The sequence below is a fragment of the Rattus norvegicus genome, chromosome 13 (genome assembly GCF_021556685.1).
Source record: "Rattus norvegicus strain SHRSP/BbbUtx chromosome 13, alternate assembly SHRSP_T2T, whole genome shotgun sequence".
NCBI lineage: Eukaryota > Metazoa > Chordata > Mammalia > Rodentia > Muridae > Rattus > Rattus norvegicus.
In genome coordinates, this window is record NC_141546.1 from 73,432,791 (window position 1) to 73,454,301 (window position 21,511).

Genomic DNA, 21,511 nt, shown 5'->3' on the forward strand with positions numbered 1-21,511 from the left:
ACCACCTCTGGTGCCCCTTATTCCCTAATCTAGTAAAAATTATACACAGGTGTTATGGAACGTTATGGAAAGGAGAGTTCAGAACAGACCTGTTTCTTTTTTCCTTTTAGTTTATTATTGGAGATTTGTTGTAGTTGATTTATTACATTTTCCCCCACTATAATAGAATGTATATTTCTATATATACGAGGTGTATATACATGATTTAATGCCTCATGCTAAAGACCCAAGATATAACCCAATGACAGAGCACGTACTTGTCTGACAGGTATGAGGTGTTAGTTTCAATTTCTAGTTCTGAGCTGGATAGTTTTATATCAACTTGGCACATGGTAAAGCAATCTGAAAGAAGGAAATTTCAATTTAAAAAGTACCTCCATAAGATTGAGCTGTAAGGTAAACGAGTAGGGTAGTTTCTTAATTAGTGAACCATGGGAGAAAACCCACACCATTGTTGGTAGTGCCATCCTTGGGCTGGTTGGTGGTTCTGGGTTCTATAAGAAAAAACACTGAGCATACCATGGAGTAAAAGCCAGTAGGCAACATCCTTCCACAGCCTCTCCATTAGTTCCTGCCTCCAGGTTCCGTCCCTGCTTAAGTTTCTGTCCTGACTTCAGTAATAAACCAGATATGGAAATGTAAGCTAAATAAATCCTTTTTCTGTAACCTGCTTTAGGTCACGGTGTTTCATCATACCAGTAGTAACCCTAACTAGGACAAGTTGGTGCCAGGATATTGGGATGTTGCTGTGACAGACCTGACCATGCCGTTTTGTGGAAGATTGTGGAAAGACTTTTGAACTTTGCCTAGAAAAGCCACTGAGATTTGAGAGCTCAGTGGGATGTTCCCTAGGAGCTTGGTAGATAGGAATGTTGAAAGCAATGCAGATGACAGAGACCTGGCTTGTGAAGTTTCAGAGAGATGTTTAAACACTCTATTGGGGCCATTTGTTATAATGAAGTAATACCTTGTGGTTCTGGTTATCTGGAGCCTGAAGAATCAGCTGTGATTAATAAAATACCAGAACTGCTAAGGGGAAACCTTCCTGGGATACGTGATGCTAGTTGCCTGGCACTGAGAAATTAGTGGTGATTAAGAAGAGACCAGTATCACAGAGGCAAAATCTTCTGGGAAGTGTTTCCCGAGAGCACACAGAAACTGTTCTAGAAGCAGCCAAGTTTGCACATCATGTTGGCAGCTAAACTTGGTAGTGGAAAAAAATCACCCAGGTGGTATGAAAGGTCATGGAGAAGACCTGAGGCTTGTCACTGTGAGAGTCCAAGAGAGACCACGGGTGAAAGGGTAGCCTCAGTGGCACTTGAAGGCCCAGGACTGACAGGGTCATGCAGAGAAGTTGAGGTTTGGCACCATGAAGAGAGCCTATAGGAGGCTATTGGTGAAAGTGCAGTCTAGTTGCAGCAAGGCACCCCAGTGTTTTTGGAGAGGCCAGTGCCATAGGATGAACACTGACAACAACCAACAACAGCAGCAGTATAGTGCAGCCAGTTGGAGGTTCGAAGACAAGCTCTCTCTCTCTCTCTCTCTCTCTCTCTCTCTCTCTCTCTCTCTCTCTCTGTGTTGCAGAGGGCGGGGCTGGAGATGTCCTCCAAGCCCCTTTCAGCAGCTCTCAGTTCATGAATGAATTCCTGACATTGAACATTAAGTCGGTTAAACTTTTGGCGTTTGGTTTTGCTTTGATTTTATTGTTGACTGTGCCCTTGTTCTTCCTCTTGCATTAAGAACGTATTTAATTTATTTTTGATGTTTAGGAGCCCACAGTTGAGAGACTTTTAATTTCAAGAGACATTGGTTTTTAAAGAGAGATTGGCTACTTTAAGGAGATTTATGTATTTGAATTGGTAAAGACTGGGGAACTTTTAAAGTTATGTTTTTAATGTAAGATCTTGAAGATGAATGAGAAGGGCAAGGTTGTGGCTTAACAGTGATGTATTTGTGTATCAATGGGACAAAGGGTCAATTGTGGTGGATAGTTTTATATCAACTTGACCTAGGCTAGAGTCATGTGAGAGGAAGGAACACCAATTTAAAAACTACTTCTGTAAGATCAGGTTGTAGGCAAGCCTAATAGGCATTTTTTTAACATTAGTGGTATTGGCTGGTGTCATCCATGGGCTGGTTGTCCTGGGTTCTACAAGAAAGCAGGCTGAGCACACCATGGAGAGCAAGTCAATAAGCAGAACTCTTCCATGCCCACTGAATCAGCTCCTGCCTTCGGGTTGCAGCCCTACCTGAATTCCCGTCCTGACATAGATATGAGACTACGATGTGGAAGCGTAAACCAAATAAATCTGGTTTTGGTCATGATGCTTTATCATAGCAATAGTAACCCTAACTAAGACAAGTATTGTGGAAATTAAAGCAAACAAGCACACCCAGCATATATTTAAAAAACAAATGAAATGATATTTATAACATTCTACAACTGTGTATTCCAGCAAGGTATCCCCTAGTTACATATTTGGCTGTTCATATTTAAATACCTAGAATAAAGTAATATACAGGAGGATTAATTTCTTCTGTCTCATTAATCATTTTTTATACACTACATAGCAAGATGTGTGTGATGGCTGTTATATTGAATAACTCAAATATAGAACATTGTAAAAGTCTACATTGGGCAGGGCTAGTCTATAAAACAGATACATTAAGTATTCAATCACTCGTCTTTTGAGGAAAATAACCAGAATTTTACACAACTAATGCCATTTTCTAGTCAGGTTCCAATTGCATTATAAATATGGTTTTCCAACTCCTAAGAATTTCCCCTAAGCCTGTTTCCTTTCCTCAGTGTTGAGTTTTACCATGACTACCCTACAAATCCAATTTTCTTCTCCCTGGATCAGTGGGCTAGAACATCTCTTGGCCCAACTACTCGGGAGTCACCATATGCCCTTAGTCTCCTAAGCATATAACTAATGAGGCCACATTTCCCAACAGTCCTCTAATATCAGACTCACAGGTGGGTTGCTTGGAGACTTGAAGGTCTTTAGAATCCACACAGAGCCAATTTCTCGAGCTTCTCCGCATTCCAACTTCTGGGACAGTACACGACTCTCGTCATTGTCAGCACACACTCCTTAATGCCTGCCTGCCTGGCACTGAAAGGAGTGGGCAGTCAGGAGCCTGATGCTCAGAAAGAGTCAGTAACTAGATGTTTATCCAGTGAGTGTTGCAGCCAGAACTCAAATTTCTCTTTGCCGGGTGTCTATCCTTGAAGATCAGCCTCTGGGAAGGAAGAAAATCATTCCTGTCCCTGGATTCCCTAGGACAGAGTCTCAGTTAAAGTGAAAAAGATATGAGCAGTGTTTCCCAGAGTGAAAAGCACTTGGATGTTTTGCATGGCTGTTGATTGATCACAGACAGCGTCAATACTCGGAAGCCATTTGTATCCTAACAATTTGGCGTTTCCTTTAGAGGACACGCAGCTGTATATAAATTATAACATCAGGGCATTTTGTAATTTTGAGAGTTCCTGTGAGATGTAAGCATGTTACTTGAATGTTTATAAACATTTAAAGGTAGTAGCATTTAGATAACAGGCTACCTAGTGGAGAGAAAAGGCGAATTGATGCACGATGGGTAGTCACGACAATGTCAACACTCTCTCTTTATATGATTTTATTTGTATTCAAACAAATGACTTTTATGTAGACAAGGACAAAGAAAAGGAAGCTTGACTATATTAAATTATCCTTAGAAGAAAATTTGATTGTAAAATCATTACCAAATTGCAGTTGCTCAGAACTGTCTTGCAGAACTTAGAAGTTTTAAAATATTCATTGGAAACATCACACAGCTTAAACTGGTAGATTTTTTTTCCCAAGAATATACTCCGCCATTGTCACACCAGCTCTTACTAACAGTAGCAATGCTACCTAAAAATGTGGTAGCAGGATCAGTAAAACAAATAAAAGCAAAAAACAAAACAAAACAAAAAAGCAAAATGACCATCAGTAAGAAAGTGAATGGAGCAGGTCAGTACACTGACCGCCAGTCTGGATTCTGATTGGGAAAGTCAATTTGACAGACTTGAGAACAAGCATCTACTCTCTAAGTCAAGCTTGCGTTTTTGCAGGAGAAATATAAGAATCATACAGAGAGTTTACTGGCAAAGATCATTATGAATACATAACCCTTTTAAAAATATCAAAGAGTGGGAGTCAGTGGTATTCTCTAATTTTTTTTCAGGCAGTTATCGTGATCACATTCTTTCCCCACCTCCAAGTCCTCTCTGACGCTCCCTCCACCCAACTGTGTGCTCTTTGTCTCCCTTGGTCATTCTCTGTGTGTCTCTCTGTCTCTAGCTCTAAAAACGAAAAAGCAAAAAGCAAAATAAAGGACGTAAAAATAAATATGATTCAGGGGCTGGGAAGAAATCTCACTCTATAAAATGCTTCCGTTGCAAGCACAGTGACCAGATATCCATTCCCCAGGAATGGTGGTGGCCATTTGTAATTCCAGCACTGGGAACTGGGGATAAATAGACCCCTGGGACTCACTGCCAGAAAGCCTAGCTTATTGACAAGTCCCAGGCCAGGGAGAGACCCTGTCCCAAAAGGAAAAGGTGGATAGTGCTTGGTGAACAATGTCTAAGGTGTCCTCTGGCCTTCACATGTACATACATACATGTATACCAACATATGTATATACACTCACATATATGAATATGCATGTGCGCGCGCACACACACACACACACACACACACACACAGTGACTAGAACACCAGGTCCAGAGATTCATTGGAGCAGTTTCGAAGTGTAAAGCATTCTGCTCAGAGTTTCTTCCACCCCTGAGCTTCTCATCACCTGAGTGACCTAAATGAAAGTGCAGGTGTCTTAGCTCAAGGCTCTCAGCTAACGGATGACGAATCATGTCACTTCAATTTGTCAGTCAGTGAGAACCAGACTTTCCCTGGGGAATGCTATTAAGAAGAATGAAACCTTGCCAGATGTTTCTGCCCAGCTGTCCTAACTGGCATATTCAAGGGCATCTGCTTATACTCAGGGCCTAGCATATGAGAGGGCCGGGGCTCAAGGAGGATTCCCTACCATTTAACATAGAGAGCAGGTGGAGAGAAAATAAAGACTAAATAAACCATAGGGAAATGTGTGTACCTTTCAAACACAAACATGAAAAGATGTGACCTTTCTCATTGCAGTAGGGTCTGGGTTTACTCTTGGGTCTACTGGTTTACATATGATATAACAGAACACATTATGTTTAAGAACAAAGAACAAAACAAAGCAAAAACAAAATCTGGAGTCCTGTGAAACCTGCAGTACTTATAACTACATATACTTTCAATTTCTAATAGGCTCTCCATCACTTGGTTTCTTCACTTGTAGAATAGCAAAAGCAAAAGTGATTTCCCCTCACACACAGCCAGAAATCTCAGGAAGACACTGCAGATAATGCCAGGGAATCATTCCTGTTTTTTAATACAATGCTTACTTCCAACCACAACCCCCTTTCTCACAGCCCAGGGTTATGTTTCCAGCCACCTCTTCTTCATGTCGTCCCAGGTGTCAGGTAGGTAACCCAACAGGCCTTTCCAACTGTGTCTAGCATGACCAGAGAATTTAGCGTTTTGGTCCCAGGTGTAGAAGTCTCCTGTGGGGTGCTGACCTCAGGCTTTCTGTGACACTTCTAACTAATTATCTGTCTGGTCATCAGGCAACGTTCATAAAAGGATAATAATTAATAATAATTAATGTTCTTGCTCCAAAACTTGCTCTACTGGCTCCCTTTTCCCCTCAGAGATGATAGCATCACAGGAGGTGGTGGCATAGCCTCTGACACGACCCATCACCTCTGACCCCACCCATCACCTCTGACCCTGCCTATCACCTCTGGCCCCGCCTATCACCTCTGGCCCCGCCCATCACCTCCTCCTTTCTTATTGCTCGCTACTTATTTTATTTTTTTTTACACCTCAGTATCTCACAAGCCAGGCTTGAAGCTAGTTTAGTCATCTGGTAGAACTTTCTTCTCCAGACTGGTGGTTGGTGTTCTCATCTGTGAAGTGAGAATATGTGATTTTTCAGACTCTCCACCCCCTCAGAATTAAATAAGATTATGTTTACCAACTGCCGTGTACCTATGAATTTAGTTCTGAGTTTCAGCTAAGCTGGATGCCTCACTGATGTCCAATAATGGACCCAAACGCCACCTCCTCTTGGCACCTAGCAATGATGCTTCCTGCGCCTGAAATCTAAATGATTCTTCTTGAGCATTGTTTCACAGCTCACAAGACACTTGGCATCACTGTCACACACTCTACCTTGGTAAATGTCATCTCTTCCTGTGGATCCCCATGTTTATATCTCTTTCATAACCTATTTATATAACAAATAGTTTTCAAGTGACTGCAGGGAATGACCAGCCAATAAAGGAAAATATGGGTCTGGTTTAGGCCAATGAAAAGTGACTCTGAAATAATGAAATCATTGAAACAAAGAATAAGACACCAAATGCACTTCATATTTTATGTGCTGATTTTTTAATGAATGTTTTATAATCTTATAAAATACTGAATGTAGCTGTTTTACATTACAATACAGTAGATCAGCCCCTTTCACTGTGTTTTCCATCAAACTGTCCCCTTGGGTGCTAACTGACACACTCAATGGTGATCACACACAGTAGACGATGTGTCAAAGACCAAGGCCTTGTAATGTTGGAAAGGGAAGGAAAGAACCAAGACTCTACTCGCTGCCTTCTTTGCCAGGATCTGCTCATTGCCCCTGCTGCCCTCTTTTCTGTATTTGTGATTGAAGGCTGCCATACTAACTATTGAAGTCAGCCCCCCTTTGTCCATGTGGACCTCAAAACTCTGGTTACCAGGAACAAGAAGAAACAGACAGGTGACTATGGAAGAAAGAAGCAGACAGAGGAACCTCTGTGGAGTGTGATGAATGACATCATGGATGTCTAAGAACAGAATACAATCACCTGGGGGCAAACATGAGTTGTCCCTGGGATCTCTGATCATTTTCTTTATTAGAGACTTAAGTTTCTTTAAACACTGGAGCCTAGAGACAAAGTCTAGACATGACTGCTTGCCTCTGTCTCTAGCTGATTATGGCTAAATGGCCTTCAGCCTGGAGAGCTTTGCACACACCAAGAGAAACGGTCCTCTTGGCTTCCCAGGGTGGAATAAATGTTGCCAAAAAAAGAACAAAGTATCTTAAAGTGAAGCATGGGATAGAAATGTCCTCTCTGTTACTCTTAATGGACTTAATGAAGAGACAGACCATAGATGTACGCTGGTGGGCACTCTGAGCTCAGGAGTGTTTTTGGGAGTGACAGCCTCACTGCACTGAGCTGTGTAAGGTAACTATTGCCATCTCTCTGCCTCTGTCTCTTTCAGGATTTGCCCAAGGTAAAAGTTGATACATTTCCAGCAATGTGAATGCTTCTCCAAGGAAACAATTTGTGGTGTGTGTGTGTGTGTGTGTGTGTGTGTGTGTGTGTGTGTGTGTGTATGGTATGGTGTAGGGTGTGTGTGTGTGGAGAAGTGTGGTGTGGGGGGGTTGTGGGGTGTGTGTGTATTTAGTAGAGAATCTAAACTTTTCTATTGGTCTTTTCATTTTAAACTTAGCAGGATCCAGAGAAATATGAATTGAAATATTTAGTAGCTAATATAAGTTTTTCTATGGTCCTTTCCATATTAAATTTATCAGGATCCAGAATATGAATTGTTTTGCTTGACAGATGGCATGACCTAGTCAGTAAGCGACCTAGTCAGTAAGCAGCATTTAAGCACTGCTTACCTTATTGCTAGGAATAGAGAACTAACACTGCCTTTCTCAATGGCTTTGTTGTGCACATTCCACTCATGCACAGGTAACTATATGTATATTGCTATATCCCCAATCACTACAGAATATTGCTCTTCATGCAGAGCAGGGGTAATGTGCTGATAATGATAAATAATGTTTCCTTTCTCATTCTATAGATTCAAGGCTTCAGCCTTGATGATGAAAGAGTAGGAGAAACAGGAGGAAAGGTTTTGGAAATACCAGAAGTGACTCCAAGTTTTTCCTGATCTTAAGTTTCCACTGGAGAAAAAAATTAGGGGAGACAGATCTCAGAGCCTTTGTAAGAGGACAAGACCATTGTTAAAAGAAAGAAACTATGTCCTAACTCTCTTTCTATGTGTGATTCAGAAACTGTTATAGGAAAACATACCTAGGCCAGACCCAATGGAAAATATGAGCTTAAGATTCATGGACAGAGAAGTGTTAGTGTGACTGTTCTGTGCATAGACCATACATCTACTGAACAAGAAATGGTAAAGACAACATGGACCCGAAATCGTTGAAATTCTTCTTTCTCCCCACAGTGTGTCACCCTCGCTCCACATGTTGCTTACTGGGCCACAGACTTCATGCCTTGGACTTGAATAAGATTTATCTCATTGCTCGAAGGATCTCTGGCCTCTTTTGGAGACTTAGAACAGGGGCTTGTTCACTCATTCCATCCTCTTATTCTCAGATCTCATTTAATCTTGACCTCTCACCTCTCTGACCTTTCACCTCTCTGACAGCCTTTTGCTCTTCCAGTTCCCAGTTCTTTCATATCTTATCTTCCCTCCCCTACCCCATCCCAATTCCAAATTTCCAAAGCATTTTCTTTTCTCAGAAAAAATCAACAGTTGGTGATGTGGCTGTGAACGATGGCCAGGCTTTGAGACTTGCAGCAAGAAGAGACACTAACTGGCCAAGTATGAAGAGGGTGTAAGTTCCTGTAAGCCTGATGTTCAGAGAATGAGACCTAATACAAACTTTTTGGCTGGCTGGCTGGCTGGCTGGCTGGCTGGCTGGCAGCTACACTTGGACTAGATACATGGAGAAGTGGAAAAGACCCTGGTCTTTACCAATTCCAACCGTGCATTCTGAGAAGCATAGAAGAGTTTGTATGCTCCTTTTGATAGATACTTAGAAACCATTGTCTATCTCTCCTGGACCTACTGCCAAATAGGTTCCCATTTGTAACTTTCCATGCCTTTTGTTCTTAGCATGCCAAGTCTATCTCCCTTCAGTAGGCCCAGCTCCCAGGTCATAAAATGATGATCAACTGACAGGCCAGCATCCAGAATTCCATCAACTCTCTTCTCCCCATCCGACCCTCCAAGCCTATCTATGGGAGGAAGGCAAAAGAACCTTTCTTTCTGTCCTCGAAGCTTCAGTATCCCTCTGGACATGAACTTCACAGCAGCATTTGTGGAACAATGGATAATCTGTAGCTTAGTAAACAGCAAAAAAATATAATATATAATATATTTATATAATTATGTTTAAATACTCATAAAGAAATAGCTAACCTCATTATTTGAGAGAGACCACACAAAAGAAAGGCAAAGGGTCAGTCTGGAGTAGATGAGCCCGGAAAGATGACAGACAGTCCATCTGCGATGGGGATTGACTGAGTCCCTTGGCAGCTTACCTTCTAATACTTTGATATTGGTTTACATGGTAGGTGGGGCTGAGCCACTGACAGCGTGCAGAGTGGGGAGGAGATTAAGAGTTGAGAGAAGGACGGAGTTGAGTACAGATGGGGGAGGGGTCTTGTCCATCAATTTCTCCTTCCATTTCTAATCAGTTGTCCTTTTACAGAAATGTTTACCTATAATCCCTCCCTACTTGGACTACTTAATGCATTAATTGGCACCTACAAACTTTCTCTTGCATTTCTTAAAGGCTCTGTTCTAGACTCTCCTTCCACCATGGGACCTGCATTGTTCATTCACCCTTTGCATCCTGCTATGGGAGCCTCTCTTTTAGTCTGCCTCCAGGGCAGAGGAAGTGGGCTCTGGTCCTTGAGTTACTGGTTTTCTTCTGCCTTGGGATCTCGACAGGTGCATTCATCCGAGTCACAGTCAGCAGCAAATGGAATGACCTAGGGGAGTGAACAGGAAGATGAAATCATCCATTTTTTGGGCCAAGTGTCCCAATTTTCAACTGGCTTTAATTTTCCTCACTTGGTACTATAAGAAGTATGAGAATGGGGTTCACATCAGAGACCTGTAATTAACACTGGGTTCTCTTATTAATACCATGTCATTTTAGGCAGGGCAATCCTTCATATCTTCCTTTCTTCCTCTATAAGGTGAGAAGACACATCAGTACTACCCTCCAGAGAACATTTGTGTGGTTGGATCAAATGAATGGTTTAACACATTTATACCTTGCTCTATACCTATAACTATTGTTGGAATAACTACTAATAATACTGATAATATCTAGTTATTTTTTGTTGTAATTCTCATAGACATAAAAATGAATGTTAGCACTTTCTCCTTATGAGGAAGACTAGAACTGACTTAACTCAGAGCAATGGCTGCCACACATTAGCCCAGGATTCCTAAATGTTAATGTTTCTGATTTCTCTATGCTCTTGGAGCAGTGGGATCATCTGTGACATCTTCTTATGTATGTCATTTTTCCCTTTTTGAGCCTAGGATATACGTTGGGGTTGTGAGGCATTGCATCTCCCTTCCCATTGTGTGTGGCTGTTATCTCACTTCTATGCAGTTATCCCTCTCCCATTTCAGAGAGGTGGTGCAGAAAAAGTTGCTTTTGTCCTGCATATACTGTTAGTGTCAAATAAGCAATTCCCTTTGTGTGTCTATAATTAAAATAAAAGACAACGTTGAGACATGAGAGTGGTAAATATTGAACCTTTTGGGTACTATGATTAAATGAGATGAACAGAAATGTCACATATTAGTGAAGATGCATTAAAGGGATGGGTTTAGTGACTATCTGCAAGATTGTTGGCACATGTGAAATAAAACATGATATAGAGTCAGTAGAGAGGTAAAATAATGTGCCTTTAGAACCTCAGTTTTTCTGTCTGTTGGCCAGAGGCACTAAAATTCATAGAAAAGTCCCAGGTTTGCAGAGATGAATTTGAGGGAATTTAGTGACTCCTTCCTAGGGGGCTATGTCTTCCTGTGTACACATAAGCTCGTGGAGTAGCTTTTCCACAAGTAAGAATAGAAAGTGACTGACCTGCTTTCTGACTTCAGATCAAAGTTCATGATTTGTTTCTCTTGGTTCAAGATTGATTAGTTTGCAGAGAAACAGAGGCCCAAATTGGTTAATGATTTAATGAGTGGTTAAGCACTCCTCCATGTTAAGTCACTTTGCTCATATGAAAAGCTGAGCATAGTGCCTGGCACACAGTAAGTGACTGGGAGGGAAAAACTGTATATGGTACTCCAGTCTGTATATACTTAATCATGGCTTTATTATGGAGATACATATAAAGAAGGAAGTAACATCTACATATCTTAAAGCTTTCGAATTTGCCAATTAGCTTCAAATATCCTCAGAGCACTTGGATTTTTACTCATAACATGGGAATTCTTCAGCTCACTCAATTTTATAGACATAGGGAAGGTATCTATTGATCTAACAGAACCAAGAATAAGAGGGACAAAGAATATCAGGTAAAGGGGTATTACTGATCTGGTTCTGAGAGTGGTCCAGGTAGCTATTAACACATTCCTATGATATATTAGTAACAGAGCATATAGGACTACTGAAGCTTTGATTTCATTACAAAGATAAGGGATAACTGGGAAACTTTAAGGAAGAAAGATAATCTTTTGTCTGGGCACTGGTAAGTAGGCAGGAGACTAAAAGCATCAGAAGGCATTGCTGGCCCAATGGGCAACTATATTGGCAGTTAATAAGCCACACTCACCACCTAATCTCCTAATCACTTCATCTCCTAATCACTTCATAAACTCCAGTGTTTACCCCCTTGTAGTCCCCTCGTAATGACTGGGTGTGAAACAGTTATGTACCATGAAGGAGAGACAGCAAAGCCCCACTAGTTCTGGAGCCATGGCCTTTCCACCCATCCGAGGTGCTCCATTTACCTTCTTGGAAGAGAGTGTGGAGGAGCAGCAGTCTCCCCCATCATAGTTGCAGTAGGCCCGGTTATTGATAGTGTCACACCAACCGTCTGCTTGGAAAGGCTGTGAAGAGACAAAGTCAGTGTCCTGTGTAGCTCCATGGGTCCCTTTCCTTCTCCCCCGAATCACCTCTAACCGACTTCAACCAAATTCACAGAATACTCAAGAGATTGTGGATGAGTATCCAAAAGGCAAAACATTCTCAAAACATTGAAAAGCTTATAGAAAAAAAAAACCCTTCCTGTCCAAGGCATTGTCTGATTTCACATTGAGCAACTGCTTCTGGCCTAGGGTAAGTTCTGCTTGTATCATTAAATGCTCTGATCAGTTACTTTAGCTTTCTTGTAATAACACATCTCTATAGCATGTACATTATACTTCTACATTTTAATTCTACTAATTTTTTTAAAAAGCCAGTGTTTGTGGCAATGTTGGTTTTATCAATGTGAAAAAAAGAAATGTATATAGATGATAATAATCTCCACAATCACATAGCCAGGGTCAGGCAGAGTTAGGCATCATTTGTCACATATCTTGCCCATAATGTTAACTTTATTTCATTTTTACGCCCGTCTCTTGGTTTGCTGAAGCCTGGCACTTAGAGACTCTAGCAGACCTCAGGTGCTATGGTGATATGTATGTTGTCTGTCCAAGGTGAAAGTGATCCCATGTTAAGGACACCAGGACTGGCACCCAGTGTGACACATGTAAAGCTAGCTACCTGACTCCCAGCAGCTAGACATAGCATTTGAGCAGAGAGGGCTGAATTATTTCCATACACCCTTGTTACTGCCATCAGTTAACAGGAACCAAAATGGGAAAAGGGCCCGGACTAAACCAGAGTTAATGGAGTGTTTCACCCCAAAAGAGAAAGAATGATAAGACCAGCAGCAAGCAGTTAAAAAAAATAAAAACAGTTCAGCAGACCAATATATTGCTTCTCCAGAGAGCTACCTCTTGAAGAAAGTAAACCATACAGCATCTAGGAGGTTTTATCTGCCAGCCTACTTGCACCATGTCCCTGGCTTACCCTCTCCAGCTCATGCCCAAATGTAAACCCTTAGGATTCATCTTATGGACAAGTTCTTTGGATCACAGAATTTTGATGTCCCGAGACCACCTTTGAATTACACATGAAGACCACTTGTCCCCTACCCTTCTTAAATGTCAAATACAAAGATTATGGATTATGGATCCCACGGTCCATCATGCTTTGATGAAACAGATAACTCAATTCTATAATGGATATGAAATAATGTTCAGCAAATGAGTTGAGTCAGGACAAGCTCATCCAAGGCATTACTTCAGTGTTTTGATTTATTCTGTGGGGTCCTGAGGTCATGTGAACATCTCATTCCAGCTGTATACCCATTTACTAACCATTGAAAAGGTGCTCCTTATAGGGAAGCTGTCACACAGCTTGATGGCCATGTCAGCTCAAAGTAGAAAGGAAATAAATTCTATTTGCAACACAGGCCTCTCTGAGAGAAAAGACAGAGATTCAAAGATGAACATTTGTCTTTCACACGGGAGCAGATACTTTTGTCCCTGAAAGCTTGAGATGACTACAGAATCATGACTTAGGGACCAGATCCATCTTTTAAGATCCTTCAGTCTCCTTTTCCTCTTTCAAGTGCTTAGAGAATAACTTACCCACCTAGTACTAAATACTCTTCCTCCAACCTTGATTAATTAATTGGCCAAAGTTGATCAGCTCCCTTTTTACTGTTTATATAATTGCTATAATTATAAAATTTCACATCACATATCTCTCCACTTCTGCATGTATTAGCATGCTCTTTAGAATGGAGAGGATGTCGTCCTTAAAAAAAAAAAAAGCTTATACTCTGTGTATGTATGTATGTATGTATGTATGTATGTATGTATGTATGTATGTATATTTAAGTTCATGCCAATGCATGCATGCATCCTTGCGGAGATGGGAGATGAGAGGACAATTTTAGGTATCATTCCACTGGTACCATTTGTGTTTTTATTGTTTTTGGTTTTGTTATTATTTTCAAGTGAAACTTACCAAGTATGCAAGGGCAGAGAGCCTTAGAAATCTGCCTGTTTCTGCCTCCATAACACTAGTATTAAATGTGTGTGCCACAAAACCCAGTTTGTTTGTTTTTAACAGGGATTCTGAAACCAAACTGAGGCCATTATGCTTGTAATAAAAAATTACAAATAGAGCCATTCACCCCGCTCCAGCCTATACCTTTAAATGGCTTTAGGAAAGAATCCTGAGTAATATTAGGTAAAAATCCTGTTCCTTGTAACACCTTTACCATGGATAGCTTCTTGTGTAACAAAAATAAGGGAATCCATGATGAAGCAGTGAGCCCTAGGTGATCTTCTCTAGGGCTCACTGGGCTTCTATTGCATTGATTTCTAAGAGATGTTTATTTTTTACTCCTAAAGGAACCTAGAGAGAGGAAGGAACTTATAAAAAGGGGGCACTATAAATACAGAGAAATATTGGAAAGAATCAAGTGCTTAATATACTAAATACCTATTAGAATTAATTGCCCCTCCCCTAACATGCCAAAACCAACCACTCCACCCTCAACAAACAGAGTCTCCTATAGCAACATGTGCCTGAGAAGACTGTTTGAATTCAAAGCTACAAAGGAAAAGAGGGAAAAGGAAAAATGATTGATTGATCCAACGTTTGAAAGCATTCAAAGATTGGATAGAGTGGACTTCCAGTTCAACAGCTGAAGATGTCAGGATCATTACACAATTCCTCTCTTAAAGCTACTCCCCAAGAGAGAGTGCTGGGATGGTTTCAGTCCTGTGTACCTTTTCCTGCCTAGAATGTACTACTCATTTATACTGGAAGGTATCCTGTGTAAGTGAACTTTTTAAAAATCTGAAGCTCACTTCTTAGAGGTCTCTTTTTCAATTTCACTTTAATCATGTAATCAAGAAAAAAATCTACTCAATGTAGCTATTTATACAGCAAAAAGTCATCATATGAACATTAATTCTTCTCAGTGTCCAGAAAGATTTATTCTTTACTAAATATGGTTTCTGTGATGCATGTGCAAGTACACATACACATGCATATACATGCAAACACATATGCCTTTTGCTTGTTATCTAACATTGAGACAGAATTTCAAGCTTATAGATTATAACTAAAATGTATTCTTATATCAAAGGCAGTGCTTGAGTTGCTCTTCTTATGATGCAGTCCCTTTATGGTAACCATTTTAATTGTTACAGAAATGCTTATCTTACTGGCCTCTTGATGGTAGGTGGCAATTGTATTGCAAGAAAATGAGACAATCAGATAAACAGTCAACAAAAGTACACTTGGAACACATGCCAGTTTATTCTATCTATATAGGTTTTAGAAGGTACATTCTAAAGTAAATTCAATCTTGTCTTTATTAATTCTATTATTATAGAAGGTTTCTTGTAAATCAATTGAGTTATCCCCCTTGTGTCCAAAGACATTTGTTGTTTTTGGCTCCTCCCCCAACAGATTGAGCCACAGAGATGGTGGTTCTGTCTGTTGTCTGTGGTTGTAGTCATTGAGCCAAAGTGAACATTCTTGATTCTATACCTATATATGCAGGATTATGTTTATAGGAATGCTTACGTTTTTATTGTACAGATCTTTTACTTGCTTGGTTAAAGTCACACCTAGGTACTTTATATTATTTGGGACTATTATGAAGGGTGTTGTTTCCCTAATTTCTTTCTTGGCTTGTTTCTCTTTTGTGTAGATGAAGGCTACTGATTTATTTGAGTTAATTTTATACCCAGCCACTTTGCTGAAGTTGTTTATCTCCTTACGTAATGAAAATATAGCTCTAGTTCTTCTGGATGGCCACTGTTAGTAGTCTACAGTTTGATGGTCTAGTACTAAAATGTGGCTGAGAAATAACATGACTCAGATTTAGGGAATGAGAGGATCCCCTTTGCGAGACTGGGTCTGCTTTGTCTGTCCTCTCAGGAGAACACTGTAGGACTAGATGAGGCCACAGAGAAGAGGAGACTGAAAGAGCTATCAAAGGCAAAGAAAGTTGACAGTAGAGAAGGAGACCTCAGTCAGCCTGCCACAGAGCCCACACTCAGGGGAGTTTCATGAATTTTGACTGATAGGTTGGGAACACAGCCATTTCTTGAACAATACAAAGATTTTTTCTTCTGCGGCTTACAATAGAACCTAAGACCCCAACTATGTTCTAGGAAGGCAGTTCGAACTGCCCCCATCCTTGTTTGTGAATAACAAGGCTGGAACTCAACAGATAGCACTCTCCCTCTGGGATCCTTGGTGCAGAAATTCTTGTCTACTTACAGGGCTGACTTAAACCAGAAGTAGACATTAAATTTTAACCTGATACCAAGCCCTGTTTTCTCTCTATATGTCATTTCTGGGAAAAGTTTACTGTTACACAGATGAGAAATCAGAGCACATCCATTTGTTCATATTAATTAATCCTGTCTCAGGGCTCCAAAGATACCTCTTTCTAGAGAAGCTATGATGAGGCATCCACACTAAGCTCCAGAACGCAGACTGATCTGTGGATCAAGTTTCCCCACTCTCTGGCTCTTCAATAGTGATGACATCTTGCCCATCTTCATTCTCAACCTTGCCTTGTAATATGTGGTTCCAATGTTTGGGTGTTCCCAGATTATGTTAAAATATAATTGCTATTAAAATGATATTAAGATGTGAGACTTTTTTTAAAAATTTTTTTTATTAACTTGAGTATTTCTTATATACATTTCAAGTGTTATTCCCTTTCCCGGTTTCCGGGCAAACATCCCCCTCCCCCCTCCCCTTCCTTATGGGTGTTCCCCTCCCAACCCTCCCCCCATTGCCGCCCTCCCCCCATAGACTAGTTCACTGGGGGTTCAGTCTTAGCAGGACCCAGGGCTTCCCCTTCCACTGGTGCTCTTACTAGGATATTCATTGCTACCTATGGGGTCAGAGTCCAGGGTCAGTCCATGTATAGTCTTTAGGTAGTGGCTTAGTCCCTGGAAGCTCTGGTTGCTTGGCATTGTTGTACTTTTGGGGTCTCGAGCCCCTTCAAGCTCTTCCAGTTCTTTCTCTGATTCCTTCAATAGGGGACCTATTCTCAGTTCAGTGGTTTGCTGCTGGCATTCGCCTCTGTATTTGCTGTATTCTGGCTGTGTCTCTCAGGAGCGATCTACATCTGGCTCCTGTCGGTCTGCACTTCTTTGCTTCATCCATCTTGTCTAATTGGGTGGCTGTATATGTATGGGCCACATGTGGGGCAGGCTCTGAATGGGTGTTCCTTCAGTCTCTGTTTTAATCTTTGCCTCTCCCTTCCCTGCCAAGGGTATTCTTTTTCCTCATTTAAAGAAGGAGTGAAGCATTCACATTTTGATCATCTGTCTTGAGTTTCGTTTGTTCTAGGGATCTAGGGTAATTCAAGCATTTGGGCTAATAGCCACTTATCAATGAGTGCATACCATGTATGTCTTTCTGTGATTGGGTTAGCTCACTCAGGATGATATTTTCCAGTTCCAACCATTTGCCTACGAATTTCATAAACTCGTTGTTTTTGATAGCTGAGTAATATTCCATTGTGTAGATGTACCACATTTTCTGTATCCATTCCTCTGTTGAAGGGCATCTGGGTTCTTTCCATTTTCTGGCTATTATAAGTAAGGCTGCGATGAACATAGTGGAGCACGTGTCTCTTTTATATGTTGAGGCATCTTTTGGGTATATGCCCAAGAGAGGTATAGCTGGATCCTCAGGCAGTTCAATGTCCAATTTTCTGAGGAACCTCCAGACTGATTTCCAGAATGGTTTTACCAGTCTGCAATCCCACCAACAATGGAGGAATGTTCCTCTTTCTCCACATCCTCGCCAGCATCTGCTGTCACCTGAGTTTTTGATCTTAGCCAATCACACTGGTGTGAGGTGAAATCTCAGGGTTGTTTTGATTTGCATTTCCCTTATGAGTAAAGATGTTGAACATTTCTTTAGGTGTTTCTCAGCCATTCGGCATTCCTCAGCTGTGAATTCTTTGTTTAGCTCTGAACCCCATTTTTTAATAGGGTTATTTGTTTCCCTGCGGTCTAACTTCTTGAGTTCTTTGTATATTTTGGATATAAGGCCTCTATCTGTTGTAGGATTGGTAAAGATCTTTTCCCAATCTGTTGGTTGCCGTTTTGTCCTAACCACAGTGTCCTTTGCCTTACAGAAGCTTTGCAGTTTTATGAGATCCCATTTGTCGATTCTTGATCTTAGAGCATAAGCCATTGGTGTTTTGTTCAGGAAATTTTTTCCAGTGCCCATGTGTTCCAGATGCTTCCCTAGTTTTTCTTCTATTAGTTTGAGTGTGTCTGGTTTGATGTGGAGGTCCTTGATCCACTTGGACTTAAGCTTTGTACAGGGTGATAAGCATGGATCGATCTGCATTCTTCTACATGTTGCCCTCCAGTTGAACCAGCACCATTTGCTGAAAATGCTATCTTTTTTCCATTGGATGGTTTTGGCTCCTTTGTCAAAAATCAAGTGACCATAGGTGTGTGGCTTCATTTCTGGGTCTTCAATTCTATTCCATTGGTCTATCTGTCTGTCTCTGTACCAATACCATGCAGTTTTTATCACTATTGCTCTGTAATACTGCTTGAGTTCAGGGATAGTGATTCCCCCTGAGGTCCTTTTATTGTTGAGGATAGCTTTAGCTATCCTGGGTTTTTTGTTCTTCCAGATGAATTTGCAAATTGTTCTGTCTAACTCTTTGAAGAATTGGATTGGTATTTTGATGGGGATTGCATTGAATCTGTAGATTGCTTTTGGTAAAATGGCCATTTTTACTATATTAATCCTGCCAATCCATGAGCATGGGAGATCTTTCCATCTTCTGAGGTCTTCTTCAATTTCTTTCCTCAGTGTCTTGAAGTTCTTATTGTACAGATCTTTTACTTGCTTGGTTAAAGTCACACCGAGGTACTTTATATTATTTGGGTCTATTATGAAGGGTGTCGTTTCCCTAATTTCTTTCTCGGCTTGTTTCTCTTTTGTATAGAGGAAGGCAACTGATTTATTTGAGTTAATTTTATACCAAGCCACTTTGCTGAAGTTGTTTATCAGCTTTAGTAGTTCTCTGGTGGAACTTTTGGGATCACTTAAATATACTATCATGTCATCTGCAAATAGTGATATTTTGACCTCTTCTTTTCCGATCTGTATCCCCTTGATCTCCTTTTGTTGTCTGATTGCTCTGGCTAGAACTTCAAGAACTATATTGAGTAAGTAGGGAGAGAGTGGGCAGCCTTGTCTAGTCCCTGATTTTAGTGGGATTGCTTCAAGTTTCTCTCCATTTAGTTTAATGTTAGCAACTGGTTTGCTGTATATGGCTTTTACTATGTTTAGGTATGGGCCTTGAATTCCTATTCTTTCCAGGACTTTTATCATGAAGGGGTGTTGAATTTTGTCAAATGCTTTCTCAGCATCTAATGAAATGATCATGTGGTTCTGTTCTTTCAGTTTGTTTATATAATGGATCACGTTGATGGTTTTCCGTATATTAAACCATCCCTGCATGCCTGGGATGAAGCCTACTTGATCATGGTGGATGATTGTTTTGATGTGCTCTTGAATTCGGTTTGCCAGAATTTTGTTGAGTATTTTTGCGTCGATATTCATAAGGGAAATTGGTCTGAAGTTCTTTTTCTTTGTTGTGTCTTTGTGTGGTTTAGGTATAAGAGTAATTGTGGCTTCGTAGAAGGAATTCGGTAGGGCTCCATCTGTTTCAATTTTGTGGAATAGTTTGGATAATATTGGTATGAGGTCTTCTATGAAGGTTTGATAGAATTCTGCACTAAACCCGTCTGGACCTGGGCTCTTTTTGGTTGGGAGACCTTTAATGACTGCTTCTATTTCCTTAGGAGTTATGGGGTTGTTTAACTGGTTTATCTGTTCCTGATTTAACTTCGATACCTGGTATCTGTCTAGGAAATTGTCCATTTCCTGAAGATTTTCAAATTTTGTTGAATATAGGTTTTTATAGTAAGATCTGATGATTTTTTGAATTTCCTCTGAATCTGTAGTTATGTCTCCCTTTTCATTTCTGATTTTGTTAATTTGGACGCACTCTCTGTGTCCTCTCCTTAGTCTGGCTAAGGGTTTATCTATCTTGTTGATTTTCTCAAAGAACCAACTTTTGGTTCTGTTGATTCTTTCTATGGTCCTTTTTGTTTCTACTTGGTTGATTTCAGCTCTGAGTTTGATTATTTCCTGCCTTCTACTCCTCCTGGGTGTATTTGCTTCTTTTTGTTCTAGAGCTTTTAGGTGTGCTGTCAAGCTGCTGACATATGCTCTTTCCTGTTTCTTTCTGCAGGCACTCAGCGCTATGAGTTTTCCTCTTAGCACAGCTTTCATTGTGTCCCATAAGTTTGAGTATGTTGTATCTTCATTTTCATTAAATTCTAAAAAGTTTTTAATTTCTTTCTTTATTTCTTCCTTGACCACGTTATCATTGAGTAGAGCATTGTTCAATTTCCACGTATATGTGGGCATTCTTCCCTTATTGTTATTGAAGACCAGTTTTAGGCCGTGGTGGTCCGATAGCACGCATGGGATTATTTCTATCTTTCTGTACCTGTTGAGGCCTGTTTTTTGACCAATTATATGGTCAATTTTGGAGAAAGTACCATGAGGAGCTGAGAAGAAGGTATATCCTTTTGCTTTAGGATAGAATGTTCTATAAATATCCGTTAAGTCCATTTGGCTCATGACTTCTCTTAGTCTGTTGACATCACTGTTTAATTTCTGTTTCCATGATCTGTCCATTGATGAGAGTGGGGTGTTGAAATCTCCCACTATTATTGTGTGAGGTGCAATGTGTGTTTTGAGCTTTAGTAAGGTTTCTTTTACGTATGTAGGTGCCCTTGTATTTGGGGCATAGATATTTAGGATTGAGAGTTCATCTTGGTTGATTTTTCCTTTGATGAATATGAAGTGTCCTTCCTTATCGTTTTTGATGACTTTTAATTGAAAATTGATTTTATTTGATATTAGAATGGCTACTCCAGCTTGCTTCTTCTGACCATTTGCTTGGAAAGTTGTTTTCCAGCCTTTCACTCTGAGGTAGTGTCTGTCTTTGTCTCTGAGGTGTGTTTCCTGTAGGCAGTAGAATGCAGGGTCCTCGTTGCGTATCCAGTTTGTTAATCTATGTCTTTTTATTGGGGAGTTGAGGCCATTGATATTGAGAGATATTAAGGAATAGTGATTATTGCCTCCCGTTATATTCATATTTGGATGTGAGGTTATGTTTGTGTGCTTTCATTCTCTTTGTTTTGTTGCCAAGACGATTAGTTTCTTGCTTCTTCTAGGGTATAGCTTGCCTCCTTATGTTGGGCTTTACCATTTATTATCCTTTGTAGTGCTGGATTTGTAGAAAGACATTGTGTAAATTTGGTTTTGTCATGGAATATCTTGGTTTCTCTATCAATGTTAATTGAGAGTTTTGCTGGATACAGTAACCTGGGCTGGCATTTGTGTTCTCTTAGGGTCTGTATAACATCAGTCCAGGATCTTCTGGCCTTCATAGTTTCTGGCGAGA

At 40.4% G+C, this 21,511-nt stretch overlaps 1 protein-coding gene and 1 long non-coding RNA gene across 2 annotated transcripts in view; both read right to left on the minus strand.

Annotated features, from left to right (window-relative positions):
- LOC148001714 (uncharacterized) overlaps nt 1–3,285 on the minus strand; it is a 47,961-nt gene extending 44,676 nt beyond the window's left edge. Inside the window, exon 1 of the long non-coding RNA XR_015636053.1 lies at nt 2,979–3,285. This is a non-coding gene — a long non-coding RNA (uncharacterized LOC148001714). The remainder of the gene's footprint in view (nt 1–2,978) is intronic.
- Nucleotides 3,286–6,498: 3,213 nt separating this feature from the next.
- Nucleotides 6,499–21,511, minus strand: part of Pappa2 (pappalysin 2) — a 274,186-nt gene continuing 259,173 nt past the window's right edge. The window contains exons 22-23 of the mRNA NM_001427778.1: nt 11,913–12,011; nt 6,499–9,922 (exon numbers count right to left, since the gene is read on the minus strand). Of these exons, the coding sequence (NP_001414707.1) occupies nt 9,848–9,922; nt 11,913–12,011 (174 nt within the window). The 3' untranslated portion in view covers nt 6,499–9,847. The remainder of the gene's footprint in view (nt 9,923–11,912; nt 12,012–21,511) is intronic.